The sequence below is a fragment of the Aulonocara sp. 'chitande type north' Nkhata Bay genome, linkage group LG3, assembly GCF_057382095.1.
Source record: "Aulonocara sp. 'chitande type north' Nkhata Bay isolate Kocher_YH1m ecotype deep benthic linkage group LG3, A_spYH_male_GT1.1, whole genome shotgun sequence".
NCBI lineage: Eukaryota > Metazoa > Chordata > Actinopteri > Cichliformes > Cichlidae > Aulonocara > Aulonocara sp. 'chitande type north' Nkhata Bay.
Window position 1 is genome coordinate 31,151,499 of NC_141346.1, and position 16,962 is coordinate 31,168,460.

At 40.8% G+C, this 16,962-nt stretch overlaps 2 protein-coding genes and 1 long non-coding RNA gene across 4 annotated transcripts; 2 read left to right on the top strand and 1 right to left on the bottom strand.

Moving 5' to 3' along the window:
• Positions 1-436: 436 nt before the first annotated feature.
• On the top strand, positions 437-2,489 carry LOC147335121 (uncharacterized). Its single transcript, XM_086287457.1, has 2 exons — positions 437-1,142; positions 1,530-2,489. The coding sequence occupies exons 1-2, from the start codon at positions 441-443 to the stop codon at positions 1,713-1,715; spliced, it is 888 nt and encodes a 295-aa protein (XP_086143583.1). The 5' UTR covers positions 437-440; the 3' UTR covers positions 1,716-2,489.
• Positions 2,490-7,776: 5,287 nt separating this feature from the next.
• LOC147335122 (uncharacterized) lies at positions 7,777-14,762 on the top strand. Its single transcript, XR_015126549.1, has 3 exons — positions 7,777-7,973; positions 8,106-8,273; positions 12,971-14,762. It is a non-coding gene; the product is annotated as an uncharacterized LOC147335122 (long non-coding RNA).
• On the bottom strand, positions 12,051-14,660 carry LOC147335123 (uncharacterized). 2 transcript variants are annotated; one of them, XM_086276224.1, is made up of 2 exons: positions 13,900-14,660; positions 12,051-13,457 (listed from the first exon to the last, which is right to left on the bottom strand). In XM_086276224.1, exons 1-2 carry the CDS (start codon positions 14,563-14,565, stop codon positions 13,338-13,340), a joined length of 786 nt encoding a protein of 261 aa, XP_086132350.1. In that variant the 5' UTR covers positions 14,566-14,660; the 3' UTR covers positions 12,051-13,337. The 2 variants fall into 2 exon arrangements, with proteins under 2 accessions (XP_086132350.1, XP_086132359.1); XM_086276233.1 differs by lacking the exon at positions 12,051-13,457 and adding an exon at positions 13,645-13,770.
• Positions 14,763-16,962: the final 2,200 nt, after the last annotated feature.

Sequence of the window (16,962 nt, forward strand, 5' to 3'; positions counted from 1 at the left end):
AGAGATGGCACGATACCACTCCTTTATGTCCGATACTGATGTCATAAATTTGGATATCTGCCAATAAGATATGAATCCGATTTAGTGTATTTTATAATCAATAAAACTTGTTTAAAAAATATCTCGCTGCATTTCGTATAAGTTCATACTCCATTCTAAACACTAAAGCTATTATGTTAAACCTGTATGCAACAAATGCAATGCACACAAAATATTTCATAGTTCAGCAATACTGATCAACTCCCAGCAAAAAAAAAAAAAAATGCTTTCAGTGTGATGTAACTCCAGACCGCATTCATATTCTAACCCAAACACACACACAGGCATTAACATTAATGAATGACTCATAAGGGCGGCGCACAGAGGCTGCCGTATAAGGCATTAGCAGATAAAAAGCGAGTCAGCTACTGTGCGGCTCACTTTGCTGCCACACTGACAAGATGACACGTTTTTCGGTCTCTACGCTCATTCCTCTTCTTTTTCTCAGCGGCGTTTCTGGGAAACTGATTCAAGCCGCTGCAGGAGACGATGTAACGTTTCCCCTCACAGAGGAGTGCATGAAAGGAAGAGGCACGCTGAAACGTCGCCTGCAGGACAACAGCCTCCATTCGGTCGGGGATCTCGACGGCAGCTGGAAGCCGGCTCCAGGTTATATTAACAGGTTTTTCCAAAGCAGCGACTCTGTGATACTGACAAGTGCAGATATCAGTGATGAAGGCTATTACGAGTTTGACTGCAACAACAAGAAAGAAGAGAGTGCACAGCTGCAGGTATTCATACCTTCTGATGTTTTTGTACGCGAGGGTGAGGATGCCATCCTCCCGTGCCGCTCCATCACAGCAGGTCAGTGGGTGAAGTCTGTGCGCTGGAGGAGAGATGGAGAGGTGGTGCTGGAGCTGGATGTCGGGTCGGGGAAAACCACATATGGAAAAAGCTTTGATGAAAGCCGGGTCTCAATACCATCAGACTGGGACCAACGAGCAAACCTGTCCCTCATCATAAAGCGAGCCGAGGCGAGAGACAGAGGAGTTTATTACTGTGACATCGACAAAGTGGAGAAACACCGCTCCGCTGTCCGCCTGCACGTCTCCACACCACCAACACCACTGAGCACCACATCACAGCCTACAACCACAGAGAGGGTAAGAACACAGACTGCATTTAAATGGTTCACATTTGACAGTAAGCATTAAAAGTCCACTCAGTTACTCTTCCGCATGCAAAATCCCACATTCAGAGACACACAGTGCAGATAACAGCCCAGATCAGCAAGCACACAGACAACAGTGACTACAAATGTAGTTAGTCACTGCTGAGCTATTATAAGGTTGTAAAGTGCAATGCAGGTGCACAGATCTACTAAGGCGGGGCGGGGGGGGGGGACACTGTAGGAATGAGTTAATATAGGTTATGAGGGTAGCCAGGTCCCTGTAATTTAGTGGAAGCTTTAGCAGAGCCTCACAGTCCACGTCATAACAGACGCCAGTTAAAACTGCTAACTAATATCTCTGTCTTCTTGTCCTCTGCAGCCATCAGAGTGCTCCGACTGGTCGTGGAGAACATTCTTCATAACGGTAGCTGTATTTGTGATCGTTGACCTGCTTGTCTGGCTTTGCTGGTTTCTGAGGAATGTGCGCACTCGAGGATTTCTCTGCAACGGCGCAGAGGAGGGAGGAGGAGGGGCTGAAGAGGGCAGACGGGAACCCTTACTTTAACCACCACTGATGAATGAAGAACAACAACAGCTCATCCCTTTAAGTATTTGACCTCGCCACCTTTATGACGGCACCATTGTGCAACTCCACTTTCTCAGGTTTAGAAATCCTCCGTTTTCCTTCTGCTCAGGCTGACTGCTGTTACAATGTTTGAGATTGTCTCTATTATTTTGCGTTTGTCTTCCAATCAATGAAGTAATACCTGTAAGTCCTCTGCTTACATACTCAGTGGATAATTTAGCTTCAAGATGGATGAATGAGATCTCTTCAATAATAACATTTATCCCTCACACAAAAAATATGAGCGTCACACTTTTGTGCACACAACCCTAAAATGTAACAGCACAACAATCTGTGTCAAAACTTCATGGAACAGTTAAATTATTTGTTATTTGTAACATTTTATAGCACTTTTATTCTGCTTATATTATTATATACTCAGTATATTGTCCTGCTTGTTTGTACAGATTTATAATCTTTCCTCTGTTTACTTTTCTCTTTGTAAAAAGCCAATAAAGTTTTGAGTTGGTAACAAAGTGACGCTGTAACCTGATGCAGATTACAGTCATGATTTTATTCATTTTGCACATTAAATGACTTCAAATGTTTGATGGAATAAACACTGAAAACCTTTAACAAAATCACATTGACATACAATGAATATACAACAAAGTAAGAAGCATTAATCTGCTGCCATAATCCCAGTTAAACCTGAAGCTTCATCTAAACTCAGCCCAGGTGTTTCTCTGCAGTCGGCTCTGTTATCCTGACAAAAAAAAGGCTGCAGGTATTTGTGTGAAACAAAGACAGCGAGGGAAAAATTCACACCAAAGACATTTGAATAAATAACAAGTGAGAGAAAACAATGAATCCTTCATTGTTTGTTTGTCTGCCGTGACGTCTGAATAACTCTTTTGCACTAGCAAAAAGAAGGGAGAGGCTACCAAAAAACTTTCAGGCTTTACAAACTCGTGAATCCTGTGATGTGACATTGTTCATCCTGTCACAGCCTCTTGCCATCCCTCTCATATGTCATTAGCCCTCACTCTTCTGAAGTAAGGCCAAGAGGTGTAAACTTAAGGTTTACCAGAGCAAAGAGGTGAACGGCGCTGTTTTAAAACATGATAATTAAAATATATATATCTACAGGAGATTTCAAAAAAGGGAGAATTAATACATGTTCATCTGATCCCAGTTTTGATAAGTACAATATACAAAACAGACTTATTTACTTTGAATATGACTTTTTTTTAGTAACTTGTTCAAATAATGCTAGCGAATTATTTTACCCATATTATTTTAAAATTGCCATACACGTAAAATAATATGGGTACAGGTAATCACAGAATTCTTTTGCATTTTTGTAAAATTCTGTTTTACTGTGGTTTTTACTTTTTGATGTATGTATGTACGCACAGCCTTTGTATTGCACATACGGATGAGAGCGCGATGGTACAGGGAGATTGCTCCAGGACAGATACAACAGCAGTATAATGTTAACGCAGCTTGCAAGCACCGGCACAGACAGCATGCTAACGCTAAGGTAGCCAGAAATCCAGATTGGTGTTAAAGCTCAGTAAATCCAGAGCAGCAACGAGATAAAGTGATTTGCTGTAAAACCAGACGCTGCTGAACTTCAACAGGTCGAAGAAATGAACTTCTAATCACGTCATCTAGAATTACAAATGACTGCTGAGCTTAAAGTCAATCAGCACACGCTGCCTGGTTGATCTGTTTCACCGCTGAGGCGGATTTTGCGGTGAATCTTAACAAACACAGAGGAGTGTTGTAGTTATGATAACACCCCGAGGCTGTTCTGGAGCTTCAGTAAAGATTATACGGTCTGTCAGGTATACTTAGTAAAATAATGTGACTTAAAGCATAGGTTAAATATTTTAATATGAATCATTCATTCTAAAGAGAAATTAATCAACAACTGAAAAAGGGATTTAAAAGGGATTTAAAAGTAAAAACATTGAATCGTCTATCCCTCACGCCACTGTTTGTGTGTAGTACAAAGCCGAACACACACAAGAGGATGGAGAGATCATTACGAACAGAAGGAGCCAAAAAAATGTTATCGTTTGGGCTTGATGTCACGCTTTGATAAAGACTGGCATGATGAGAGAGTCTGACTGAAAACAGTGATCATGCTCAATGTCATCAGAGGAGGTTTGTGTTGTTGAAAAGTGGCATCCACAAAGCTTTCTATTGAGTTAACCTAAAGTAAGTGAGCCAAGGGACCGAGGCCATATTTGGTGTTGTGACAGCGTCATGTTTCCACAAGTTGTGTGATCTTTTTACTGTGGTGGGTGAGTAATTTAGAATCTGCACTAAAAGGCACTCCGTCAACATCATTTTCTGTTTGTTTGTTTGTTTGTTTGTTTGTTTGTTCAAATGTTTCTCGTCTCTTTGGTGAAAAGTGAGTTTACAAGGACATGATATGTAAACGATAATTTAAACGAACCATGTACCAAACACAGAGGAGACAGTTTGTGACAAAAGTACTGATAGCTCAGCAGACTGCTACCGGACATTGAACTAAAGAAGAAATCCCCCCAACCCCCGGTGAAATTTGTGCTCTGAGTTTATTTCAAGCACAGACAAAAATCTAAGAGGACAACACTGATGAGAGAGAGGTTATCACAGTCTAACCCACAGCAGAGTCCAGCATGCATCTCTCAGGTTGGTGCGTCTCTTTGCTTTTTCCCTTTTAGTCAAGCAAGTGTCGTCAGTCCTCCACGTTTCTCTCTCTCCGTTACTCGGTGACTGTTGGCGACTTGTGGTTGTTTGTCTGCACGCTTTGTTAACCATCAAGCTCTGCAGGATTTGACTCGCACACGCCCAACTTACTTCAATAAACATTAATTACATCAATTACGTTTCATATTTGAATGTGAATAGTTTAGACTGAAGAGGATTAACAGCTACAGTTACAGCAATATTACCGCCCATCCCTCACTGCTGCTGTTTTTCTATTGTTTTTAATCAGTAAAAAGAAAAACTTATTGGAATGTGAGCAAAAGAAAGCGCCAAATGTCATCACTGATGACTCTGGCAGGCTGCCCAGTGAGGGAGTGGCTTTGACTGAGAACAAGCAATCGTGTGCAGGAGGTCACCGGAGACATGTTGTTTTGTTGTGTTTTATTTATTTAATTTTGTATTTGATTCATTTATACAACACGGACGATACATGTTAACATGGCCGCTGCATTGAAAGCTAAGTAGAAGACCTTGTTGCATTTAGTGACTCCACAACATCAACAACAATTCACAAAGATAACAGGCGAGGAAACATGAAACCCTCCAGGCAAGTATTCTGAGCAGTCTCAGTCTAACACACTGTAAACACTGCAATAGTTACACCCTTTTTTAACATGCTCTTTTCTATTTAGTGCTGCTGTAAATATTTCTGACATTTATTTATAATCACATCTGTTAGTTCTTGATATTTATTATAGAACGGTTTGTATATATTATTACTCTTCCTTAAATCTGTAATATATTGTATTGTTAAATAGTCTGTTTCGGCAACTGCAACCCATCATTTCCTTAGAGATTATTAAAGTATTCTGATTCTGCTTTCATTTCAAAGCTTTCATTTAGTCTGTTTTTATTTAAACTTCTGTCATTTTGTTTACATCGTTAGCATTTATTTGTATGCATGTAAGTGAATAAATAGATTTCTTACAACGCTGGGATGCTCGTTTCTTCTGTCACTACAGCAGCAGTCCACTCCACAGTGAGTCAGGCTGTGACGTTACTGTCAATCCTGAAGCCAAGTAGGTTGAAGGTGAAGATGCTGGGAAACTTTCTGATTCTCTCTGCATTTCTTATCATATCTCTGATTTGTCTGTGAGGGGTTTCCTCTCGGCGTGGCACTCCTTTTGCCATCTTTTGACTCTTTGTCCTTCTTCATTCCTCAGCTGCATGTTTCTGGCCTGGAGGAGCTCATCTCTTGGCTTTGTTCTTTGCAAAAATAAAAATTAAAAAATGCACAGTCTAACCTGTTTGTCCACATTCAAGGCCCTGCTGCTTAACGCCACACTGCGGAAAAAACACTCGTGTGTGTATAAAGTCAAACAGGAGAAAATCACAGGTATTAACAGATCAGGGGTAACCTTCAACGATGTTAATGAAAGCGACATCCAGAAAACCTCATTAAAACCAAAATGTCACATTTCACAATATCGCCCAGCCAAGTTCAAACATGTAGCCACTCATATGCTTCTGCCTGAAGCAGCCCGAGCAGAACTATGATTATATCAGAGAAAGAAAAAAACACTTTACGAAAATGAATCATCAGAAACACAACTACGAGGGCCAAGTTCTGGAGTCTCATTGAGGTTACTAAACCAGTGCTTAAACTGTTTAGTACCTTACTGTTTGTGACAGTAAGGCCACGTTTGGTTGTTTTTGTGGACAATCATCTGCACAGCAAACACTAAACGCTGACTGGTTGACAGTTTTCTTTCGACAATGTAAAAATGCATAAAATAAAACAAACAAAAATCCCTACACCTTAAAACATCAGATGGTGGACTTTCTGTGGGAGTGCTGAGAAGGTGCTGTGATTGTTCCTTTTAATCTGTGTGCCTTCTCCCGGGTCTTCCAATGACCTTATTTGTTCTCTCATCCAGACAAATCAAGCAGGTGACATTGAAAACACAGGCAGGGAGAATAATGTTACACACCAAAGGATTGTTATGTGTAAATCGGTGTTTGTTCAATGAGAAGCTGGAAGATTGCCATCCACCCAAAGGACTTGTATTTTATTGATATCAACCTGTTGGGCCACTTTCTCATTCCTCTCGCATTTGTTATCATATCTCTGAGGCGTGGCACAGTCCCTGCACGCTAAATTTCCGCTCGCAGTTTATTTCAAGCATAGACTAAAAAAAACCCAATCCAGGAGGACAACGCTGATGTGAGAGAGATTATCACAGCATAACCCCCTTGGCTTTACCAGATTAATCAAGCACAACGAATCGTTTTAAAATAAGAAAGCATGAAAACAGACGCGAGGAAATAGAGACAGGTAATTCTTAGGTTCTTTTCATATTCTTATATGGGTGCCTAAGCTCAATTCTTGAGGGGGTGGGGGGAGGGGGGGCTGTTGACAGAATAAACTACAAAGCACGTGTTTCATTTCAAATGATTCATTTCAAATGAATCATTTGAAATGAATCATTTGAAAGACTGCTGAGCTTAGGCAAACAGCAAACGCGCTGCATGAAATATCAGTTTCACTGCTGACGCGGATTTTGCGGTTAATCGTATAAGTGTTATGAGATTAAGACGTGGATCTAGAAGCTGTTTTGCAGCTGCGGTAAAGATTCGTGGTGCATTCCTGACATCCACGTCTACTGATTACATTAACGTGACTCTGATTGAAAACAAGGGATCGTGTTTGATGCCAGGTCATAAGTTGTTTTGTTGGGTTTTATTTATTTATTTATTTATTTATTTATACAACAGGGACGATACATGAATGTTGTATCGAAGGCTAATTTGAGCACCTTGTTGCATTTAATGACTCCACAACAACAACAACAATAACAATTCACAAAGCTAACAGGTGAGGAAGCATGAAGCACTCCGGGTAAGTATCCTGAGTGTTTGAAACCAGTGAGCCCCACCCGACCAGCTGGTTTAAAAATAAAAATTCCAATATGCGCTCATCAACCAGGATCTATTACAGCAGTGCGACTACATATATTTATTTACAAAAATTTACAGTCAAACCTGGAACATTTGCGACGATTATAAACATCCTTATTTTTTTATCACTGATCGACCTATCGGTCTTTTTCTGTATGGTATCGACGCATACGCTATTGTGCTAATGCATCACACGAACCTAGGGTCCGGATCTCCCTCCTTTCACAACCAGTTCATTCAATAAACCTTCGCAGTTCAAGTGCATCGTCTGATCGATGTCATCACACCTCAGTTTGAATCAGTGAGCAGATAGCTCAGTCATCCAGAACAGTCAAGCAGAACCTAAGCACAAAGAATAGAGCAGGTTACACAACAAAGGGAAGTGACGCATAAAAGTGGCTCAACAAGATTATATCAGATTATCGTCCACTGAAAGGACTTTTCTATTTGATTTATTTATATAACGGGGACGATACATGTCGTCTGCTTATCCCAGCTGACTTAATGATGGACCCTGCAGTACTGACCTATTCAGTGGATGAATAATAGCAACTCTTTTTACGAGGATGAAAGTCGAGGGAGCACTTAACACTTCAGGTGAGTAGATCATCCTAGATGTCTGTTAACCTGTGAGACCCTGCCGACTGGCTGAACTCCTGGTCACATCATTTTTAACACAAGTACAACATTATTTCATTTCTGACAGAGGAAATTTGTTTGGGTGTTCAGGAACAACAAGGCTCAAGCCTGCCATGAACTGGAAGTTTGTGAGTTTTACATCAAGATCGGCATCTTCATGCTCCCCTGAAGTTTTCAGCTGATCACGTGAACGAGCCAAATAGAAAAAATGTGCAGAGACGAGACAAAGACTGAGCTATTTGGCCACAGTGATAACAGGTGTGTTTGGGAGAGTGAAGGTGAGGCTTCAAGACTTCAGAACGCGGTATCAGCTGTCAAGTATGGTGTGTTGCAATAGTAATTTTACAATGTATGTTGAAGGGATATTACTGCCCTCTGTTGGTGTGTCTGTGCATTACAGCAGTAAAAGGTGTTCGTTAAAAATATCAGGTTATGGGCCCAGAGGTCACTAACACGTTTTTTGGGAGTCATAAACAGAGTTATGGGATTCACAATGGAAGATAGACTGTTTAATGACAAGCTGAGTGGACCGGAGAATTGGGCAACGTGGAAATTTCAACTGGAGCACGTGTTGAAGGCAAAAGGACTGTGGGGTATGGTACAGGAGACGGAGCAGCTAATGCCCAAGCACGAGCTGAATTTGAACGTAAGAAAGAAAAGGCATTTTCAGTGCTGGTACTGAATGTAAGTGCACCCCAATTGTACTTGATAACAAACTGTAAGACCCCCAAAGAAGCATGGGAGATGCTAAAAGCACAGTTTGCAAGAGATACTGTTGCTAACAAGCTATTTCAAGGCTAGGTGTATAAGGACAAAGAGGACTCATATGAGGGAACCTTTGTTGTAAATGAGTCATGTAAAAGTGATGCACAACAAGAAGAATGGTTAATTGATTCAGGAGCGTCAAAACACATGACATGGAATAAAAAAGCACTACAAAACTACCAAGAGTTTTCAGAACCACAAACGGTGAAACTCGGTGATGGCAGAGTGGTTGAGGCTTTAGGTCATAACAATGAAAAAGTTCCAGCAAGTATGTGGCATCTGTCTTCCTTCTCTCACCCCAACCGGTCGCAGCAGATGGCCGCCCCTCCCTGAGCCTGGTTCTGCTGGAGGTTTCTTCCTGTTAAAAGGGAGTTTTTCCTTCCCACTGTCGCCAAAGTGCTTGCTCATAGGGGGTCATATGATTGTTGGGTTTTTCTCTGTATCTATGAAGCGCCTTGAGACGACTTTTGTTGTGATTTGGCGCTATATAAATAAAATTGAATTGAATTGAATCAGCATCTAGGTCACACTACAAATCTGAAAAAAGTCAAAAACTTGGTAAAAGGAGTTACCTTTACAAAAGAAGAGGAGGACACTTTTTGTGAAGCTTGTGTTGAGGGCAAATTATCAAGAAAACCTTACAAATCAGTGGGAGAAATACGATCAAAACGCAAGTTGCAATTAGTGTATAGTGACGTTTGTGATCCTTTTCAAACTGAGTCACTAGGAGGAAAAAAGTACTTTGTAACTTTCATTGATGACTACTCCAGATGTACTAAAGTCTATTTTATAAGGGAAAAAACGGAAGTCCTGAGCAAGTTCAAAGAGTTTGAAAGACGGGTGAAAGACAAACAAGTACTGAGGAGGCTGTCGCCAGTGAGGCTGCAAAAGGAGATCAGCGGATCAGAAGACCTCCAAAGAGATGTGGATTTGAGGAGTTTGCTGACATAGTTACAGTTGATCATTATGCAAACATCTGTTGTGTCACAGAACCAAATACACTGAAAGAGGCTATGTCAAGTCCAAATGCAAAGGAGTGGAAAGAAGCAGCTGATTTGGAATTTGAATCACTGCTGGAAAATGGCACATGGGATTTAGTGGATCTACCAAAGGATCGCAAAGCAGTTGGATCAAAATGGGTCTTTAAAGTTAAGCATCACAGTGATGGACAAGCGGAAAGATACAAGTGCAGACTTGTTGCCAAAGGCTATTCACAGATTTATGGTGCAGACTATGATGAAACATTCTCTCCAGTTGTACGATTTGGTTCAATTTGTACATTGTTGTCATTTGCTGTGCAAAACAATCTAAATGTGCATCAAATGGATGTTGTGACTGCATTCTTGAATGGACACCTGGAAGAGGAAATCTACATGGAGCAGCCAGAGGGTTACATCAAACCTGGGCAGGAACATCTAGTGTGCAAACTAAACAAGTCAATATATGGACTGAAGCAGTCTCCACGTTGCTGGAACAAAGCTTTTACAGAGTTCATGAAAAGCATTGGTTTTACACAGAGTATTTCAGATCAGTGTGTGTTTGTTAGAACAGGTCAGGAGTTGGAAATATTGGCTGTGTATGTTGATGATCTGATTTTGATTACAGAATCAGCAGAGAGCATGAAGAACTTAAAGAACACTCTGAAGAAACACTACAAAATGAAGGACATGAGTGAGCTATCCTACATTCTGGGCATCTCAGTGATCCAAGACAAGGACAAAAACCATGTTATGCTTCATCAGAGACAGTATATTGAAAACATACTACAAAAGTATGGAATGGACAGTGCCAATCCAGGAGCATCTCCAGCTGACACAAATGTCAAATTAAGAAAGAGTGATGATGTCAGTCAACCTGTAAACCCAAGCATGTATCAGTCAATGGTTGGAAGTTTATTGTATGCTGCCATGGCCACACAACCAGATATAGCACAAGCAGTGAGTGTGGTGTCAAGGTTCAATGCAAACCCAAACACTACACATCTGACAGCTGTGAAAAGAATCCTGAGATATTTGAAAGGAACTCTAAACCTGGGACTCAAATATCAAAGGACAGAAACAGGAACCTTGGTTGGGTATTCAGATGCTGATTGGGCAGGCCATCAGGACGATCGACGTTCTACAACTGGAAACATCTTTCTACTTGCAGGAGCTGCAGTCAGTTGGTTTAGCAAGAAACAAGCAACAGTTGCACTTTCAACTGCAGAGGCTGAGTATATTACTTTGAGCCAAGCTGCACAAGAAGGAGTTTGGTTAAGACAACTACTAACTGAGCTTGGAATGGAGACCACAGCAACAGTGATCCTGGAGGACAATGAAGGGGCAATTGCAATCACAAAAAATCCAGTCGATCATGCAAGAACAAAGCACATAGACATTCGTTACCACTACATTCGTGAATGTGTGCAAAATGGACAAATCCAGCTGAAGTGTTGCTGTACAGAAAACATGAAGGCTGACATCTTAACCAAACCACTGCCTAGACAAAAGTTTGAGTATCTCAGAGAGAAAATTGGACTGTGTTCAGTTTAAAAGGGTTATCATATGCTTAACATGCCTATACTATGCTTATATTAAGATGTCGAGCATTTAACTGTAATGAAGAATAATAGTTTTGTCTAAGATGGACACAGTACATTTTTTTTGTGAGTTCAAAACAAAACAAATGTTCTTTTCTAGTAACACTGTGATATATGGGGGGCATATTTTTTTGAAGGAAATAACCAATGGCAGTCAAGTAAGTGAACTCCATGGTAAAATTAAGTGGGAGTGTTGTAATAGTAATTTCACAATGTATGTTCAAGGGATATTACTGCCCTCTGTTGGTGTGTCTGTGCATTACAGCAATAAAAGGTGTTCGTTAAAAACATCATAGTGCTGGTAGCATCAGGGTCTGTTTTGCTGGCAGTTCAAAGAAATAATGAAAAGACTAAAATTGTCATGACAGTTATGCCCATGATGAGTGGATGTAAAGTCCTGACTCCACAGCTTCAGGTCAGACGTCTGTCTCGCCCTGGTTGTTGCTCTCCTTTTCATTAAAGATGTTTCTGTCTGTGTATAGGTTTGTTGTCCTGCTGCTCCCTCATGGTGCTGATTTTCTTTGAGCAGTTTGACTGATTTTGACATTAATTTAACAGGAATATTCATGAACCTAAGTGCTGTACTTTATTGAAGATATTTTATTTTACAAGAAGCTTCTTGAAGTTTTTATAAAGAACAAAGTAAACAGAGTAAAGACTAAAAAACAGAGCAGGACAAGTGCTCACTGTAAATGAATATATTTATTGTTCAAACTCTACAAACATGCAGGAAATATCATGTGGCCAATGAACAAGTTGTTTAAGGACACTAACGGTTCACTCTGAACTCTAAGAATCAGTTTAAAAGTAGTTATTTGGCTCCAGCTTCACCAGAAACTCTATTGGCTGATTGTCTGAGTTTCAGACTCTTCTATTTCTAAAAGATGCTGAGTTAGCCACGCATAAAAACCACACAGATTTACTGCGTGGTAGAATTATTAAAAGTGAACTTGATGCAAAAGAATGTATGTGTAACTTCATTATATGGAAAAAGTAAAGTCACAGTTATTAAATAAAAAACAGAATCCCTTAAAGTTCTAGACATAGAAAGAAGTCCAGCTTGAACCTCTGAGGGTGTTTGAAGTTGAACTGTAGTGTTTTCATCGTGCAAGCAAATTCATCACATTTTGTCACTGTGGCCTGTAAACAACCCTAAAGCAAACAAATGAAGGACCCTTAAACTGTAAATCTTTACTGGCTGGTGGTTTATGGTTTCAGCAGCAGCCCTTCATACACTCACTGTAAACCAACTGACCCACAAACCACAGCAGCGCACAGGGTGTCCTCATGAAATAAACCAGTGAACTAAATTAAACTTGTTAGCATTAAATCATAATAAAAACCTTACCCTACAGCCAATAATCTAAAATGAACATTTATATCTACATTCAGTCTCCTGCTCAGTCACACTTGGTGGCACCTGGAACCTTTAAAAGGTCTTTTGGAGGCCTGAAGACTCTTTTGTCCTCAACACAATGATAATAAATTCAACTACTCGACCCAGACTGTTGCATTCATTAACCATAAGTTCCAGCTTCTTACAGATCAATGAAGAAATCATAAAAATTGATTATTTGCTGTTGCTATAACCAAGCTATACCTTCTTTCTCAGGGCAGACCTTCAACTGTACCAAGTGAAGAGCTGCCAAGAAGAAGAAGACACAAATAAATCAGCAAGTCAAAAGTCAGAAAGAAATCTCTGTATGTGTGTATTTTATCTTTACACTGTAAGTTAGCAGTGTGCAGATATCTGCTGTTTATTTTGCCATGAAGACTTTCATTACACAGTGAAATAAAGGTTTGGGTTTGGACTTTGGTACTAAAAGTAATGCACTACAAAAAGCTATTTCTATTCATTTTTATAGGCAGTATAACATCAGAAGGCTTGGCAGGGCAATTTTTAGAGATGTGCTTTTCTCCTGATTATAAATGATTGGTCATTTACTGGACTGTTTCGGACACTGTCTCCTCTGCTCTCTTCATGCATGTACACCCTTGGTCTTCTCTCTCCAGCCCCAAAAGAACTTGAGAGTAAAAACAATCACAGATGTCACAGCTGCTGTTATGATGATTGTGATCCATATCCAGTGGTAGGACTCCTGCAGACGGCAAGAAAACATGAAACTCGGTGTTAGTCAGTGCAGTTTGTTTAAACTTTAAATGCCTTTCAGTTTACAGCAAATCAAAGATCACACAGTTTACAGCAAAACATCAAGATGAAATGTTCATGTGCAATCTGTGATCTGACTAGAAAAAAAGGGGTTAATCCCAGTTTAAGCCACAAAATCACCTGTAGGTGCCTGTTATCTTGTTAAATTCCTGAATGACATAGTTAAAACCTGAACTGTGAGTCTTTGCTGCCAGGACAGAGATCAGTGTTGTTGTAATCGATGCTGTCACAGCAGAGTCACCCTGACACAGTATGGTAAAGTTATTCACACTCAGAAAGTCATCAAGGCATCAAATGCAGATGTTGTATTTAAAGCGTTTCTGCTGTAAATCAATCGGTTTGCAAGATAGAGCAGGGTGTGGTGCACTTACCGGTGGTTTGCGCACTCGCAGGCGGACAGCAGAGCGGTGTTTCTCGGCCTTCTCTATGTCGCAGTAATAAACTCCTCCGTCTTGTTGCTGAGCTCCCTTTATGGTGAGAGACAGGTCTGCCCGTCGGTCCCAGTCAGATGGTATCGATACCCGGCTTCTGTTAAAGTCATCCCCGTATGTGATTTCCCCTGTCCGACCATTCAGCTCCAGCAGTACTTCCCCGTTTCTCCTCCAGCGCGCAGACTTCACCGACTGGCCCGCTGTGACGGAGCGACACGGGAGGATGGCATCCCCACCCTCGGATACAGCAACTTCAGAGGGCACAAATACCTCCAGCTTGTAAGCTTCCAAGTGTTTCCTGTTGCAGGTAAACTCATAATGTCCGTTGTCATTGAAGTTAGCATTTGTTAAGATTAACCAATCGCGTCCTACGACCATGCGGTCAGTGTAATCTCGTCCTGGCTTCCAGTAACCATTTAGAGATGCGATGAGCTGAGTGCTGGCATCATCCAGCCGCTGATACAGTGTGCCCTCTCCCTTCCTGCACTCCTCTGAGAGTGGAAACTCCACATCTGCCCCCACAGTGGTTTGGATCAGTGCTCCCAACCCCTCACAGATAAAAGGAAGAAAGAACACAAACACTGATGAAAGGCTCATCCTGACCATCTGACAGTGAAGTGTTTCCGTTATCAACCTTCTTCTGCGTTATCGCGAAGCTCCGTTAGGTTTAGAAACTGAGAGAAAGGCTTGCTACATGCGCATGAACTGATGTGATGTCAGGGTCCGCCCAACCGGCATACACCAGCATTGTAAATGGCGCTAGCCTAAATAGATTTCTGCCCCGTGTAACTGAAGCTGGCAATAAGACGTAACACAAGGTGCTAATATTAACAAACATATTCTGATCATCACTTTCTGTTCAGTGATGCTATAAACACTGTAGACAATACTAGTACTACTACTGCTACTACTACTACTACTACTACTAATAATAATAATAATAATAATAATAATAATAATAATAATAATAATAATAATAATAATCGTAATAGTTTGTTATCATTAATTTACGTGGGAAAAATTACGGTGAGCCAACTTTTAAAATGTGTTGGCCAGACTTGACTGGAGGAGCCTGCAGTGCGAGACTTCCGATGCTCTATTGGGTTTTTACAGTACTATGAGGTCATTGATACGACTGGGTCTGATTAATCAAGAACGTTTAACACCCCATCAGAGCAAAAAAAAAAAAAAAGGGGTCATGTGACTTCTGCTAATGTGTTGGTGACTGAGGCTCAGGAGGTCAGCAGATTGTCTACTAATCGGAAAGCAGTAGCGGTTTTTGATATGGGCGATGGCCCAGGGTGGCATCCAGGTGGGGGCGCATTACGAGCAAAAAAAAAGTTGGTCGCACACATGCTGCCCGACATCATGCCAGCGAATTGTGGGGATGGAATAGGCACCGGTCGGTTTTGCGAGGAGTAAGGGCGTCTCCGTGTGCGAGGTGCGCCTGCTGCTTGCGGCACAGGGAGGACAGGGCGGGCACCAGGGGGAGGCTGGGTGGCTGAAGCAGCATCTTATAACTAGCTCGTAAAATAAATAAAAAAAAACCACCAGAAATTATGATAAAGACTTATAATTTGCACTTAATGTGTCCTTGCATTGTATGTTTTTCTAAATTCTTTTGCGTGAGCGGCTCGAGAGCCCTCGGTGCGCCTGCTTGCTGCTGAAGTCAAAGTAAACTTTATTGTCATCTCCGCTACAGTCCAGTATATAGAGAGACGAGACGACGAGGCTCCAGTTACAGCAGTGCAAGTAAACATTAAATATAAGAAGAGTAAGAAAATAAATATACACTTTATGACTAGAGGTAAAGGGATTAAGAACAATTAATAATTTACAGTTTGATGATTTAAAGTCTCACACACAACCCGTCGACAGGGGAGGGGCCCTGCTGCTTCCAAATAGAGCACATTTCATTCATAATGTTGTAAATCCAAGCTCATTGTGTATTCATGATTTGAATCCTGGGTTGTGCGAAATCCCAGAAACACACCTTAGACAAAGTGAATCTGTGAACTAAGGTGTAGGTCTATTAGGTTATGTTGTGGTGATCATCGGGTTGGGGGATGGGTGTTCATACTGGAGTGTAAAACTAAAACCAATGGAAGATGGACAAGAAAAGTTCAAAGTCATCAGGTGCTCAGTTTAGAAAAAAGAGAAAAGAAGAGGAGGAGAAACGAGCAAAAGATACAGGTAAGCAGATGTGTGATTGGATAAAGGCGGGTCATCCTGAAACAATCAGGATCAGAATACTTTATTAATCCCTAAGGAAATAATGTGGGTTACAGTTGCTCCAAGAAGAAATGGTAAAAATAGTAACAGTAACAGACTCAACTCCAAACAATATGTTACAGATTTTAATATTAATTAGTCATTGTCAATTGTTGATTTGTTCTGTTCTCATTGTATGACGAATTATGATGGCTGTTTGGTAGCTGTTTGCATACTATGCATACTCTCTCTAACTTCATATGTGTGTGTTTCTCTGGAGAAATTCAGCATGGTTCCAACAACTCCAAACAATACATTATTATAGCCACAGGCAGGAGTGTTGAGAAGTAATTATTTGAAGTGCCTCAATAATGCTATGCTTTTTATTAATAAGTGCTGTAAAGTTATATAATGTAGTATTAAGTGGACACAGCCCTGAAAAATAAAGGCATTAGACTACGTGTCCTTGCGGGGTAGAATGCTGTAGACTCTCACTCACACTTGTCTGGGAAAAAGTACATAACACGGGACCATTTTCTAGTGGAAAGTTACTGGATCACTGTTGTTTAGACTAGAATAAGAGAGCTGGTAATAAAACTGTTAAGCTTGCGTCACCATTTTGAGATCCGCGGCACTGTGTCATGCAGTGGGCATCTCCCTTCTAGAAGTAAATTTGTGATAGAATAAAGTGTGAAATGGCCTACGAACAGTGTGTCTTCCATCGGATGCCTCTGAGGAATCAAAAGAACTCGGTGAAGTGTTGATATTTAACAAATGACTTCCTCCATCGGT

Coding starts and splice junctions, on each gene's coding strand:
- LOC147335121 (XM_086287457.1), top strand. CDS start 441: ATGACACGTTTTTCGGTCTCTACGCTCATTCCTCTTCTTTTTCTCAGC. Junction 1,143..1,529: donor AGCCTACAACCACAGAGAGG/GTAAGAACACAG, acceptor TGTCCTCTGCAG/CCATCAGAGTGCTCCGACTG.
- LOC147335123 (XM_086276233.1), bottom strand. CDS start 14,565: ATGGTCAGGATGAGCCTTTCATCAGTGTTTGTGTTCTTTCTTCCTTTT. Junction 13,771..13,899: donor TGCGAGTGCGCAAACCACCG/GTAAGTGCACCA, acceptor ATACTGTGTCAG/GGTGACTCTGCTGTGACAGC.